Source organism: Clarias gariepinus, chromosome 21 (assembly GCF_024256425.1).
Source record: "Clarias gariepinus isolate MV-2021 ecotype Netherlands chromosome 21, CGAR_prim_01v2, whole genome shotgun sequence".
NCBI classification, from domain to species: Eukaryota; Metazoa; Chordata; class Actinopteri; order Siluriformes; family Clariidae; genus Clarias; species Clarias gariepinus.
The window spans coordinates 11,396,080-11,412,528 of NC_071120.1; the positions used below are offsets into that span (position 1 = coordinate 11,396,080).

The 16,449-nt window shown below is 36.1% G+C and overlaps 1 protein-coding gene across 1 annotated transcript; it reads right to left on the reverse strand.

The window, feature by feature from the left end:
- Positions 1 to 5,355: 5,355 nt before the first annotated feature.
- LOC128509776 (MAD2L1-binding protein-like) lies at positions 5,356 to 7,835 on the reverse strand. Its single transcript, XM_053481613.1, has 3 exons — positions 7,699 to 7,835; positions 6,073 to 6,338; positions 5,356 to 5,958 (listed from the first exon to the last, which is right to left on the reverse strand). Exons 1-3 carry the CDS (start codon positions 7,763 to 7,765, stop codon positions 5,428 to 5,430), a joined length of 864 nt encoding a protein of 287 aa, XP_053337588.1. The 5' UTR covers positions 7,766 to 7,835; the 3' UTR covers positions 5,356 to 5,427.
- Positions 7,836 to 16,449: the final 8,614 nt, after the last annotated feature.

Here is a 16,449-nt window from a genome sequence, read left to right on the forward strand (position 1 = left end):
AATGTATACGTGTTTTAGGCATTTGATTTCCCTCTTATTGGCCTGTGGGGCCTTTTATGCTTTAGAATTACTGGAATATAACTAAGTCTACTAATAAACATAAATATTACCTTCTGTGCTCCTAAACAGATTGTGATCTATTATTTGTTAATTATTATGTGTTTAGTATATCAAATATTTAACTGTCAAGTTTAAAAGGTTAATGCGAAAGACATCATTATATTCTATTATGCCCCCTATCATATGCTTATGCTATTATACCTATTTTCATATTATGTGATTTTTATACACTGTATAGCTAACAGTAACAGTCAAACATTTTTTCTGATAGCCTTATCATTCTTGATCCCACCTGTGATAATAATTCTGATGGGTGATTAAATAATATTTGTTTAATATTTATGACATAATAATAATAATAATAATAATAATAATTATTATTATTATTATTATTATTTGCTGTGATTACAGCACTTTACATGATCCCTAAGAAGGGGAAGTTAGGACATCTGTGAACCTTTTCCTGCTTTGTGCTCAGATAAGCAGTTTTGAGCAGATGTTCCCTAAAAACATTTTGGGCCTTATGGCCTAACCTCCCAATCTTTGCATGATGATTTGATTGAGATACTTTTGATATATGAGATAAAAGGATACCTAATGATATCAAATTAAAATTCAAAAATATTTTCTACAGTCTGCGTGCATGAAGTTTGCATGTTCTCCCATACTTGGTGGGTTCCTCCGGGTACTCTTGTTTCCTCCCACAGTTCAAAGATATGCATATTAGGTTAATTGGCATTTCCAAATTGCCCGTAGTGTGTGAATGAGCATGTGAGTGTGTTCCGTGCGATGAATTGGCACCCTGTCCAGGGTGTATCCTGCCTCGTGTCCTAAGTCTTCTGGGATAGACTCTAGGTCCCCCCACCCCTACAACCCTATATACGGGATCAGTGGCGCATCTGGAGCACCGGGAGTTTTCCCAGTGGGCTGCTGACCAATGTGGGCCTGCCCAATTAGTACGCAAATATATAAAAAGTGATGGAAACCAGAATATCTCCTTTCTACACATATGGATGAGCTCTTTGTCAGATCAAAGAGCTGACAAAGAGCGTGTGTTTATGTAACCGCGCATGCGGATGTATTGCCCTCCCTCAATATTAATTAGTTTGGTCCATTCCATCCATGTTCTGAAACACCGCCCCCGACCTCTTCACTTTTAATTTATGGAGGGAGAGATATTGATCCTTTCTCGATACAGCAAATTTCTCTAAGCAAATTAATAATAATTTCCATGAATGAAAAGGAGGATGAAGAAAAGATGGAGCTAAAAGTTATGCGAAAATAAGAAAAAGCTTTTGAGGGAAATGCTGTGAAATGCTTCAAATGAACAGATTTTGCCTGTAACTGGTCAGGGACAGCGAGGCTGGATCCAGCAGCCCACCACATTCCTCCTCATAATACATTGGCTCATTAAAGTGGAGGTTAATTTTTAAACTACTTACTAGTATAAAAATATAACACAATACAAAAATGTAATAAAAAAAATTCAGTCAGTATAAGATATACCACTCATCAGTGTAAGCTGTAAGTGCAGCAAGTCAGTGATGATGAACCTGCTGATGATGACCAACACCTCTTCCCTGATCTACCAGAACCGAGTGAGGAGAATGGCAATAAAACTGAACAGGTAAGCTGGAATAAAATCAGTAGCAGCATTAACTCGTGCTAGTAATTATTATGGTCGTCAATATTAATTCAAAATAACGTTTCTCAGCATTATTTTAAATTAATATTGACTACCATAATAATTAAGATAAGTAACTAGTTTACTAGTGTAAGCTAATGCTGCTACTGATTTTATTTCAGCTTACCTGTTCAGTTTTATTGCCATTCTTTTTAAAATATTGACTTTATAGATTTGTATGTTGTTTGTCTTGATGTTCTTTCCCTTGTTTCTTTGTTTTACTAATATGACCCTATATATATATTCAGTGTTACTTCAAATAATATGTTTAAATAGCATTGATTTCTGTATTGTATTATACAGTGGTGTGAAAAACTATTTGCCCCGTTCCTGATTTCTTATTCTTTTGCATGTTTGTCACACAAAATGTTTCTGATCATCAAACACATTTAACTATTAGTCAAAGATAACACAAGTAAACACAAAATGCAGTTTTTAAATGATGGTTTTTATTATTTAGGGAGAAAAAAAATCCAAACCTACATGGCCCTGTGTGAAAAAGTAACTGCCCCCTGAACCTAATAACTGGTTGGGTCACCCTTAGCAGCAATAACTGCAATCAAGCGTTTGCGATAACTTGCAACGAGTCTTTTACAGCGCTCTGGAGGACTTTTGGCCCACTCATCTTTGCAGAATTGTTGTAATTCAGCTTTATTTGAGGGTTTTCTAGCCTTTTTAAGGTCATGCCACAACATCTCAATAGGATTCAGGTCAGGACTTTAACTAGGCCACTCCAAAGCCTTCATTTTGTTTTTCTTCAGCCATTCAGAGGTGGATTTGCTGGTGTGTTTTGGGTCATTGTCCTGCTGCAGCACCCAAGATCGCTTCAGCTTGAGTTGACGAACAGATGGCCGGACATTCTCCTTCAGGATTTTTTGGTAGACAGTAGAATTCATGGTTCCATCTATCACAGCAAGCCTTCCAGGTCCTGAAGCAGCAAAACAACCCCAGGACATCACACTACCACCACCATATTTTACTGTTGGTATGATGTTCTTTTTCTGAAATGCTGTGTTACTTTTACGCCAGATGTAACGGGACACGCACCTTCCAAAAAGTTCAACTTTTGTCTCGTCGGTCCAGGTATTTTCCCAAAAGTCTTGGCAATCATTGAGATGTTTTTTAGCAAAATTGAGACGAGCCTTAATGTTCTTTTTGCTTAAAAGTGGTTTGCGCCTTGGAAATCTGCCATGCAGGCCGTTTTTGCCCAGTCTCTTTCTTATGGTGGAGTCGTGAACACTGACCTTAATTGAGGCAAGTGAGGCCTGCCGTTCTTTAGATGTTGTCCTGGGGTCTTTTGTGGCCTCTCAGATGAGTTGTCTCTGCGCTCTTGGGGTAATTTTGGTCGGCCGGCCACTCCTGGGAAGGTTCACCACTGTTTCATGTTTTTGCCATTTGTGGATAATGGCTCTCACTGTGGTTCGCTGGAGTCCCAAAGCTTTAGAAATGGCTTTATAACCTTTACCAGACTGATAGATCTCAATTACTTTTGTTCTCATTTGTTCCTGAATTTCTTTGGATCTTGGCATGATGTCTAGCTTTTAAGGTGCTTTTGGTCTACTTCTCTGTGTCAGGTAGCTCCTATTTAAGTGATTTTTTGATTGAAACAGGTGTGGCAGTAATCAGGCCTGGGGGTGACTACAGAAATTGAACTCAGGTGTGATAAACCACAGTTAAGTTATTTTTTAACAAGGGGGCAATCACTTTTTCACACAGGGCCATGTAGATTTGGAGTTTTTTTTTTTCTCCCTTAATAACGTAAACCTTCATTTAAAAAATGCATTTTGTGTTCAATTATGTTATCTTTGACTAGTTAGCTATTTATCTATGTATTATGATGTGGGCTGCTGTGGGCCAGGAAGTCCAGGGCCACTTTTTGGTCTCAGTCCGCCCCTGAACTTGAACATGTAGTGTGTTGCTGCCAAGTTCATCCCCAGATGATAAGTTTTGGTAGAAAACGTGACAGACATGCTGAAGGAGAGGAGGAGGGTTTTCTTTTTATCCACTGACTGTTTCATGTCATACAAATCACATTGTCGGCTAACCTGTAATATTTCTCTCCCACAGATTTCACTGAACTGATTATTTTAGTTTTAGATTATTTTATTTTACTGATCTTTCAGTTTCCAAACATGGGACGAGTCCTTACTTTATGGGACAGTTAGCAATCCTAGTGTGGGGGTGAATTACATGTCCATCCCAGAAAGAGCAGGTGGGAGGTACAGGTAGGAATACACCCTGAATTTGAAATCAGTGAATCACTGGGCACCACACACACACATTCATACAGAGAGATGGATCAGAGTCACATTCCATGTGTACAAGTCTAAGGAAACCAGAGAACCCAGAGGAAACATCACAGAAAAGGGGAAGAACATGTAAATGTGCACACAGACAATAAACTGAGCTTAGGATCAAAGCAAAGGCTTTGGAGCTGTGTGGCAGTGACACTTGGAGGCTTTTACTCCCACATTACTCCTAAACTGTTCATGAGAATGTGCTGATTTGAAATACTTATGTTGCCAGATTTGAAATACTTGGTTGCCAGACTTTTAAGGGTGGAACCCAGTGTTGGGTCCTTAGGATACAAACCCTTAAAAATACCTTTATAAAAACATTAGCGGGAAATCATTACAAAATTTATTTGGCAAACAAACATTTTTAATGCTTTTTTTTGTCATACTTATGTAGTGCACAAGATATGAAGGTGTACAGTATTTTACATTTACTTAAATACACTTTTTCTACACTAAATTAATGTTTTTTTTGTCACTTTAGGGATGTAGTACTAATACTGTGTGTTTAATGGTTTTATAAAGGTTATGTTTATCTGTGATTTATTCACAGGACTGTTGTGCTTTCCTATGGACTGTGGGACCGGGTCAGAGGTGACTGCTGGTTTAAGTTTTTTTTTAACATAATTTATCCAGACAAAAGCATAGACAAAATCTTTAAAGACAGCACTATAGTACATTCAGAAACCTCCTACAAGCGTAAACAGTTGTTTATGGTTTTTTGCAATCAACTGTATTTCTAATGAGTAATAAGAGTTCAGTTCAACAGCAGCACAAACTACAGCCTCCTAAATGATCATACAGTTTTACCTAATCCTGAATATCACTTTCTTATAGGAGGATTTGCTGCAGGACCGAATGATTACACTTTTAGCCAGATGTACCTAAAACTGGCATCTTTTATTCATGTCAAGTGACAGACTTAGTCATTGTATAACAGTCCACTTCTTGGGTTGCTTTTACAGTGTGCCTTCGGAAATTTTTTCCACCTGCATAGTGAAGTAGCAAAGAATAGCTGAGAGATGTCATTACAAACCCTGTAAACTTCAACCCATTAAATCTCACTTCTTATTCTCTTTCAATAAATAAAGAAGCAGCATGCTTACAAAAATTATATTTATTAGAAAACAAATGCAAGTTGTTTAAAATTATAACAAAAGTACAGTGCAATTACTCTATGTAATATTATTGTTACATTTTCAAGACCAGTACAAAAGAACATATACATATATATTTTGAACAAAATAAAACTATTTACAATATAACAATATACTACAAAATGTATTTATTTTTTATTTTTTTAAAGAACCTCTTTTACTGATTTTGGTTTTCTTATTTTAAAACAGAACTCTGTACACAGTCTGAACCTCACCTATGCTATTATCTATACTATTTACAGAAACCCTTAATCGCTACAGGTGTTTGAAACCAAATATAATCATCCCTGATTCTAGGGTCAGCCTTCATTTGGCCACTTCCAGACCCACCACTGGCTAAAACTATCATCTGTCTCTTTACATTAGTGGGAAGCCTGAAGTCAACCTTAGGCTTAAACCATTCCACACCACAGTTACGATGAGCAAGCGCCATGACTGTGGTGCCCATGAGACGCACCGGCTTAACGTCAGAGAGCAAATCTGCCAAGAAAAGGGTGTGAAACATCTGCTGCAAACACAGGGAAGTTCTCAAACTCCTCACACTGCCTTCCCGCACCAAAGCCTCCATGTTGATCTCGTATATTTCGGTGGGAAGGATCACAGAGCCTCCAAGCATGAAGAGCACACGGGGGACGTAACTCAGGGAGAAGAGCTCCTCCAGGTGATCAAGCACCTCCTCCAGTTCTTGGAGTGTACGCTCACACCGCTGCCAAGTTAAGTCTTCTGATGACTTGATGGTATTCCTAACAGCTCCTTCCTCCAGCTGTGGGCAGAAAATAGTAGTCATGAGCCTAATATTTGTACATCATAACTGAACTCATTTTACAGCACTGTTCAGCCTATTCTCTCTGTTTAAATCTATGTGTTTTTCTCTTACCTGTGTTGTTGCAAGCTGCTGCATTCGGAAGGAGACCATCTGGTCATAGGTCATGGGCAGCTGTTGTCTCTGGTACAGGACAGACTTAAGGAGTTCACAGATGAAAATACAACAGCTATGATGTGTCACTGGCCCCGGAAATATCACGTCCACGTGGCCTTCCTCCCTGGCTCGCCCTGTGATCTCTTCATTATCTCTCTCGAATACAGACTGCTGTGGAGACTCTCGTCTGTTGTCAGACTCGTGCTGTCCCGTCAAGTCAAAACCTGCAAGTCAAAAATGTATTTCATTTAATTAAAGATATTTCTATGCTCTCAATGGCTATTAATTTTTAAATAGTAAAAAAAATGAACCCTATTTCTTCTGATTATTGTTTTTTGCTTTTTTTGTTTCGATACAGATACCATCATAAATTTCGATATGTTGTTTTTCCTCAGAGCCTGAGAGACTAGATGTCTATGTATCGAAGAAATTGGGAAAATAAAGAATAATGGGAGGGAATAAAAAATTCGGGGAATAAATGTGTTATAGCAGATGCCTAATGAGATACTGTACCTAGAAAACATTTAAATGAGACTGCTATCACAATCTAGGACAGAGGTTCTTAAACTTTTCAAAATATTTAAATGTCCGAATTTGATTTGTATTTAAAGTCAAAGGTCAAGAACAGTGATGAACAGATAGTGATTGGCAAATTACTTTTTAAAAACTTACTTGCAAGCATGGTACGCTCACGTTTAGGAAAGTCTAAAACAAAATACTTTTAAGTCTTGTGGAAAAAAGTGTCAGAGAGATTCAAAATCCGTTCCAAGTAAGTGCAAAAGTAATGGCACTATCTGCTTGCAAATTGTTGTTTGTGAACCTAAACAGCTCCAGCTTTTAACATCACAAAGTTCACATGCGTTTTTAAAGATAAAAATTAACAAAAGATACAAGATAAAAATCTTAATTTTTCAACTGAAACAAACCAAATTAGCAAAGTCTATTTCATTTTATGCCTGAATAAATCGATTAAACAACTGGCCTTAAAGGACCAAAACAAGACACCTGAATAACAAACTGATTTCATGGCATCGCTCCATGGCAACGAGGAAGCTGCATCATTTAAATGGATTTCCAGCACCGAAAATACCTTTATTAAGTTTAAATAGTATTAAGCTTAAACATTTAATTAAAAATAAATGATCACAACAAAAGGGTACACGAGGGGAAAAACGATGCACTTGGGTGCTTTGGGGACTTTGAGAAACCCTGCTTTAAAGTCTGATCACATAAACACTCACAGGTTTACAGTCACAGCTTCATAGATTTATGAATAAATAACAGGTTAGACACATTTAACATGATTGTAAGCATTTGTCCTGATTTTAACTCTGTTATTGTTGTTGTTGATTTTTTTTCCAACTGACTTTAGTAAAAATAATTTTAAAATAGCTCTTTGTTTTAACTAAAGTAAAATCAAGTGATAACAAGCCATAATCATTATCACCAACATTAGCCGAGTGCTTTATTTCTACACAAAATTATCCCTCTTTTTCATTTTCCTGATTAGTTTCCTGTTTTAACCCTTTTTGTGCTACAGAGAGAGAGAGAGAGAGAGCAAACAGAACTCGGTAATAAACTCACCTGAGGTCTGAGGTTTCTTCTCCTCCTGCCGGAGTCGCGGGGAGTCTCTCCACCTCCACACGCTCATCTCGGTTGCTGTTAAATCTCAGTAATCTAAAGATTAATTTCACTGATAAATTGTAGTCGGCGCAGAAAATCTCTTATACGGTGTAGTGACGTCTCTGCAGAAATGCTCACAAAGTCAAACTCGGCTTGATATAGCGCGTCACGGCAGTTAGAAAATAAACATGACGCAAACTGACGCCGTCACCATGGCAACCTGACAAGCGGCACGCGCTGTTCCTTCATATTATCTTCTATCCAGTTATTAACATTAAAAAAAAACATGTTTCCTTTGGGTTTTTATATTTTATTGTATATTTTTATTCACAGTATGTAGCATATTTATGTTTTAACAATATATAAATAGTAAATATTATCTTAGTACTGTGTGAACAGCAGTGGCGGCTGGTGGAAAATGTTGTATGTAGGGATGTGCTACACTGACTTAACACCGGTATGTTTTAAAAAAGAAAGAAATAAACTAATGTTTAAAGCCCCAACAACTGCAGACAAAATCTACACTCAAAATCTCTTGGAAGGTTCCCGAGCGCCCTCTAGTGACCCGCCGCCACAGTTACAGGCCTACAGTGTCAAACGATAAAGAGCCAGTATAGTTTTGATTAGATATTAATGACTAATATTAACCAATAATATTTTTTATTAATAAAAAGAAATTTTGCACTTTAATTAATTATTTGCATAATAAAATGTCTATCTGATCATCACTAATGCACCACAGCAGGGGCGTTTCTAGGATTTTCAGTTAAGGGGGGCCCAGTCCCCATAGATGTTTAACACATATTTGGCTTGTTCAGAATCAGTACTCAAATGAGTCTTCTTGATCACACACTCTGTTTACCGTATAAACTTTTTTTCTAAGTACAGGTACAATCAGAAAAATGTAACCAGAAAACAGCATATAACTTTAAACTTACATTGATTAGCAATATAAACAACACACCTATGAGGATTGACAAGGGAATAAACTGTGTGGGTGCCAATAATGGCAAACATTTATCTGTTAATTCTTTGACAATTGAAGGTTTTTTAAGTCACATGGGAGCAGGTCTCCAAATGAGCAGCAGGTAAGAATAGAACATCTTTTTTTCATGTGACTTGAAAAACCTTTCATCTACAGTTAAATATACCTATTGAAACTTTGATAATCATGTTATCTAGTTTAATTCAGTGTTTTAGCTACATACATTTATAGCTACTAGGCTATTTATTTAAGTTCATTAATATAGACAAACATTGTTTTATATAATTACACAAAGCATCTTTTTTAATATAATTATTTTTTTGTTACTATTAATAAAAAAAGTAACTTTTTCTAAATCAAAGTGACAAAGCCCCTATTCTAAGGCTAACAAATGTATTTTACGATTTGGGACATTATTTAATACAATACATTTATTACAAAAAAAGTATTTTTCTATCTCTGTAAATCACACTGCTATGCAGTTAAAGCTAGTGCACTGAATGCTGTCTGTCACTATTTTTAATCATTTATGTGCATAACTCTATGGTAATTAACTGTGCAATAATTTATATAGACAGTTAGGTTTTCCAATTAAAACAGTAACGGCATGATTATTTTATAAAGTAGACTATAGGTTCATAGAGTGTGTATTAGGGGCTTCATTTTCACTAGAGGAAACAGCTGGTGTGATGAGGGTGAACACAGCGAAGATTTAACTGATTCATCCCTCATGACATTTTGTAAACTATGTATAAGAAAGGACTGCACTGATGCAGTTATAACAATTAATCGAAAAACACACACCTTGCCTTAATCCTCCCTCTGTGATGGCGAATTGAAGACCCGCTAAAAACGGGGAGGAGCCGAAGGAGCCGAAGTCTGCAGCCGCTTTCATATCAAATTTAAAGGGGACGATGGGCGACCAGCAATTTGTGTGAAGTTTATAGAGAATTTTTAGGGGGGCTGAGTACAAATGTTAGGGAGCTAAGGAAATACAAGGAAATCAAAACTTTTTTATTATTTTATTTTTCCTGTCAGGAGGCAAAAAAGCTGCAGTAGATCAGGACTGCCTCAGTCATCAACACTAATTTTGAGATTTTATTATAAATGATGAAACATTTCCACAAACATCAGTCTAATGATCATTTAAAAATATATATATATATATATTTCCCTAATTTTATTTACTTCATGTTGACTGGATGTGTGTAATCTTGTCATGTCCCACATGCTGCTTTGCTAACTTCAGTGAGTGCAATAAGTGGTTTAATGATTGTTTAAAAAAAAAAATCATATGCATTTAGTGTCCTCAACAGTTTTGTGATGAAACAGACTTGTATTTTTATGAATGCACCGCATTTCTGATAAACAAAATAGATGTGTGTGTTCGTTCGTTCATTCACGATGACGTCATTAACATTTCTCATCATCAGTTCAGCAGAGCTGTTCTCTGGGTGTCATTTTAGATACTACAGTACGTCAGGTTAGGCTAGCATGTAGAGGCTATGCTAACTGCTAATGACTAAACTTGAGCCTTCTTTAGCTCTTAAAAGGGCTAGATTAGCCATTAGCAATTAGCAGTTATCAGCTAACATTTAACATATACTCAGTTTTAACTAAACATTTGCTGCTCCACTTAGACAATAAACGGTATGTTTTCTATCTCCTTGGCCATGTCAATTACTGTATACTAACTGTGAAGCACACAACCTCCTGCTATCTTTGAGGTAACGCTATAGTGAAAGTAGCAAATAAAGTCTAGACACAATGGCAAAATGTTTTAATTTATTTTAGTTATTTACTTGACTAGAGATAGTACCCGGTGTTGAAGGGAAAATGAGTTTTTAGAAATAGTTAAAAAGTTAAAGCTACAAAAATAAGCTAATCAGCTTTAATGTAATCAGTGATATTTCTATTTTAGGTTGGAGCCCACGTACATGTCTTCCTGTCTTTCTGTTTGTCAGGACTTTCTGTCTTAATACAAAAAAATATATTTTTTAATTTTTTACCCCCGAAAATGTCGAAAACATTCATCAACTTGAGCATGATAACCGTCGAAAAACAATCCACAACATTGCTGCCATTGTCAGTGTGTCAACAGTCCAGACAATCCTAACTGTGTTAGGATTTGAACACAAATCCTATGTGACTTGAACACAGTGACGGACTGGCCATCTGGCGAGCAGTGTTGCCAACTCGTCAGTAAGAAAAGTAGCTATTGGCTGTCGTAGAAGTCGCTAGAAGTCGCTAGATGACGTCATCACGTAATTTGCATAATATACGCTGCACATGCAAGTTATTTGCAAATTCAGAAACCGAAAGTAAGAGACAATTCTGTCATATGGCTTTCATAAAGTTACGTGACACTTATTTGAAGCTTGAAATATGGTAAGAATGTGTATTTGTACAGTATCTGACAAACCCATTTGTAACGTTTCGACTTTTATCTCATAACATTGAGTTTATTCTTGTAGATTTACATTTTTTTTTTTTTTTAACGTGGCACTAAAGCTCCATCGTACCGTCGTAGTTTTTATACATAGATATATAAATATATATTACTATATATATCACCATTTTTTTCATATTTAGCAGATGTTTTTATCCAAAGGGACTTATAAATGAGGACATTTAAAGGAATTAAAATCAACAAAAGAGCAAAGACATGCAAATGCTATGCCATGTCTCAGTTAGCTTATACACAGTGCATTTAGCAAATGCTGATAATAGAATAGAAAAAGAATAATACATGCTTATGGTAGGCCTCTGTTTTTATTTTTTTAAAATATATATATAATAGCCTAAATAAAATAAAAAATATAGTAAACAAAAAGAACAGGAAAGCTTGTGTTACTGGTTAACATTAGTTTAGTTTTTTTAATATCACAATTCCTACCCTCCTCCTTTACCCGGGTTTGGGACCGGCAAAAGTGACCCAAATGAGACACTTTGGCGGAGTTTTTTTTTTTTTTTCTGTTTTTTTTTTTTTTTTGCTTGCTTTGTTTTTATCTTTATAATCTTATAATCCACTTAGAACCTTAAAACATGAACAGTTTAACCATAAAATTGTAAAAAAAAAAAAAAAAAATTAAATACCATATACATTAACAATTTAACAGAGTAGTCCAAATTTTTTTGTTTTTTCCAGACCCCCCTCAACACTAACACTAGTTAACACTAGGGGGGGGGGACTCCTGTGAGAGGACAGGCCTGTCTGTGCGTGCTTTGGGACGGGGGTGGGGCCGGCGGCGGCAGCTGCTGTGGCAAGTTGAGAAGAGTCAGTACAGACACATCACAGTCTCCAAAAGTCTCCAGTAACACAAGAAAAAGTCGCCAGATTTGTCGCTAGTCGCTTTTTAAAAAAATTGTCGCTAGAGGGATTTGAAAAGTCGCTAAATATAGCGACAAAGTCGCTAAGTTGGCAACACTGCTGGCGAGAGGGTGCTCGCTGCAGAGCCAAATGGGAGGAGCTGGAGCTCCAGCTCCGCCTCGCTAGATCTAGTGGGCGGGGCTTGAGACGGTATCAAGCGCTACCAAGCGGATGTTAATGTCAGTGCAAGTTCAAACATAATGGAAGTAAATGCTTATCTTTCTCTAATATTTTTCATGATTATGATTTATTATTTTCAGTATGGCCAGTACCATTTTTGTGACTAACGGCATTACGTAAATACTTCATTTTAATATTGCTTTATTGCCCACAAATAGTGTAGTTTTACGCAAATACTTGATAAGAACATTACTCACACTATATATATTTGTGTTTCTAATAGCTTTTTAAACGTTGTATTTATGTAAGCTTGTCTTATTTACTATTTATAAGGATGAATAGTTTCCTCACATAAGGCGCTATGGATAAAACTGTTTGCTAACTCTCTGTGCACCCCTCTTTAATTCATCAACTATTCTAAGGCTGATAAATAATGTAATAAATAATAATAATAATAATAATAAATAATGAAGTTTATTTAGATTGAATTTTAACTATAATTTTCGACAGACTCCACCTTCATGTGATAGGCTACACATTATGCTATTTTTTATGTTTCATTATTATTATTTTAAATGGAAATAAGTGACCAGTCCAGTAGCCTAAAACAAGCCATGCAACTTCATTTAATGGTCACATACTCCACTGTCCTACAAGTTTTTTGCTGGATTTATTTGTTTCTGTTAACCTAAAACAGGAAAATGTGCATCTAAACACAAAATAAATCTTAAATTTAGATAAAATGTCATAATAAGAAGTCATAAAATTATGAATATATTTCAAGAACACAACACTTCTTTTCACACAAGGTTTTAATGGTATAACAATATATTAAAATAAATAAATATATTTCAAAAACACAATACTAATTTTTCACACAAAATATTAAAGAAATTTTACAAAACAAAAATCAATATTTACATTATAGTACCCCACTAGTATATTCACAAGTGAGGGTTGTGTAAACAAGACACACGGATGTCTCTTTTGTCTCGTATTTCCTGCAAGAAAATGTCTATGTCCTTTACTCTCTGAAAAGTAAAAAGAAAGGGAGCCTAAATTTTTTCTTTATCCCTTTCACCTTCATAAAACATGGTGTTTAGGAACAAGTCTTGCATTGTGATAGCCAACAATGCATCTTCCTCCTTCATCTTCAGGATCTTTGGCAGTTCAATCTTCCCAGCAAATTGGTGTTGGTTCTCCTCCACCCACTTACAGGCCAGCAAAATGTTTTTCATCGCCGCTGAGTCCTGTGTGCAATATAAGGATTCCAATAATAATGTAATTAGTGAAGTTCTGCTTATAAACACCTATATAAAACGGAAAAGGTAAATGCATAAACGATTCAAGCAATACATAAACATTGTGTCTACATACATAGATTCCTGTGGATGGGGTGATCTCCAAGCTATCTGACTCAGCTGGAGTGACTTCCATCATGTCATCTGGATTTGGTAGTTGTTCCTGGGTGACTAGTTGTTGGACTTGACTGTGCCAAGTGACAAACATTAGGCATGGTTTTAGGCATGCATTGTTTATATATTGTCTGCACACTGGAAATCCACAGTATGGATGTTTAAATCAAAAGTATGATTATCAGTACCATACCTTGTCAGAGGAAATGTCCAAATTAGCTGATAGCACCACCACTTCCTGATTATAGGCATGTCAGACTAATAAAAGATAACATGGAGTGCATACTAAAAAACAAAACTTTATTAACCAATGTGGTGTTTAGCACACAAACACAGCTGCATAGCAATTATAAAACCACTTACCATCAACATGAATACCCCACAATCAATTCCTCCAAGCTGAAGAGGGGCACCCTGTAAATTTTAGACAATTTACAGTTAGACCATATTCAATAAATACATTATATACTGTAGCTGTCATGTCCGGTATATGTTTTTGTTTTGTCTCTGTTTAAAGTTTTGTTAAGAAAGTGCTCTTTGAACTCAGTTCACCCATAGCGGGTTATTTGTGACATCTGTGCACTGCATTCTTTCTTAACACTCAACTACAGATATGAAACGTTCACAAGCAAAGAAGTTAAAAAGCTGTACCTTAAAATCTGCCAGTACAGACATGTTCCAGTGGCCAGGTAAATGTGACTTGCCAGTTTTCTAAAGGAATTACAGGCAGTCACATGTAAACAAAGATGTATTTGACCATATTGCAATAAAAATGTTGGAGCTTTATGTTAGAGCCAGGGGTTTGTGTTTTACCATGATTAAAGTATAATTAGATAATACTGAAAACCATAACTGGCTGAAACATAAAAATATGAGCTCAAACAGATCCACCATACATTTCATAATGCGCTACACATTTCAGTTAAAAAAACTAAAAAACATAAGTATGTGAAATTCGAAATTCCCAAAAGTTTCACAACAGGAGAACATATTAAATGAACAATATATTTAAGATTTAAATGCTAAGAAGAAATGACAATGCAAAAACTTAAAGGTTCAACAAGCATGATGTGTTTCTCACACGCACAGTACTACAATTAAAATTATTCACAACACACATACCTTCTTCTTGAATTGCATTTCGCATGTGATTAGCTACATGATTCCGGAGCTCATGCAAATGGTTGTAAACAGGTTTACAGTAGGTACAGTGGTATTTTTGGCAGCACACTGTGCATCTCTGGATAGACAGCAGGGGATCCTGTCCTCGCAAAAGTATTGTCTGATGCATCTGTACAGGTTAATCTAAAATAATAAAAATAAAAATAAAACTATGATTATATATAAACACTACACATGCTAAAATGTAGCATGGGAGATGGGAGAATGCTAGCATTAGTTACGCGAAAAAAAAACTGATTAACGTTTCTGTTCAAGGGTGTGAAAACATAGCAACCATAGTCATGTCGAGACAGCGATAAATGTAAGATGGTTTAATGTAAAGTTTATCTTTAAAGTACAGTGTTCTTACCGTCTCAAGCCCCGCCCACTAGATCTAGCGAGGCGGAGCTAGAGCTCCAGCGAGGGGGAGCTGGAGCTCCAGCTCCTCCCATTTGGCTCTGCAGCGAGCACCACTTGCATCTGGAGCACCGGGAGTTTGTCTGGTGGGCCTCTGACCAATGTGGGCAGCCCAATCAGTACGCGAAAATCCCAGTAACTGAGCAGATTGTGAAATACTCAGACCGGCCCGTCTGGTACCAACAACCATGCCACGCTCAAAATTGCTTAAATCACATTTCTTTTAGACATTCAGTTTGGAGATTAGGAGATTGTCTTGATCAGTTGCATTGAAGCAACTGTCATGTGACTGGTTGATTAGATAATTGCATTAATGAGAAATTGAACAGGTGTTCCTAATAATCCTTTAGGTGAGTGTATAAAAAATGACGGAAACCATAATATCTCCTTTCTACGCATATGGATGAGTGCGTCAATCAAAGAGCCGACAAAGAGCGTGTGTTAATGTAACCTCGCATGCGGATGTATTGCCCTCCCTCAATATTAATTAGTTTGGTCTATTCCATCCGTGTTCTGAAACACCACCCCTGACCTCTTCACTTTTAATTTATGGAGGGAGAGATATTGATCCTTTCTCGATACAGCAAATTTCTCTAAGCAAATTAATAATAATTTCCATGAATGAAAAGGAGGAAGATGTCAGAACCTTGCAAATAAGGAAGAAAAAGTAAAAAAAATCTTTGCAACCAATTAATTTCAATAAATTAACAGAAGAAGAGGCAAAGCAAATAATATCCCTTATTACAGAAGAAGAAATAAGAGAAACTATAATAAAATAAAAAAATAATAAGTCACCAGGGGTAGATGGACTACCCAGGAAATTTTATAAGGCATTTGTAAATTAATTGGTTCCAAATTTATGCAAGGTATATATTTATGTATTACGGAATGAAGATTCACCACATTCATGGTCTGATGCAATCATTACTGTAATTCATAAAAACGGGAAGGATCCTACACAATGTATGGCTTACAGACCAATAGGCTTATTATGTCAAGATATAAAAATGTTAACTTCAATATTAGCAATTAGAATTCAAAAACATATTAAAGTCCAGATCAGACTGGATTTATCAATGAAAGGTATGCAATAAATAATATAAGAAAAACATTAAATCTACAGCCGATTGGAAAAGATAGTAAAACACCTTCAATGCTCCTCAGCTTAGATGCTGAAAATTGATAGGGTAGACTGGGTGTTTTTAAAACAGACTTTAAAATACATGGGATTCCATGACACTTTT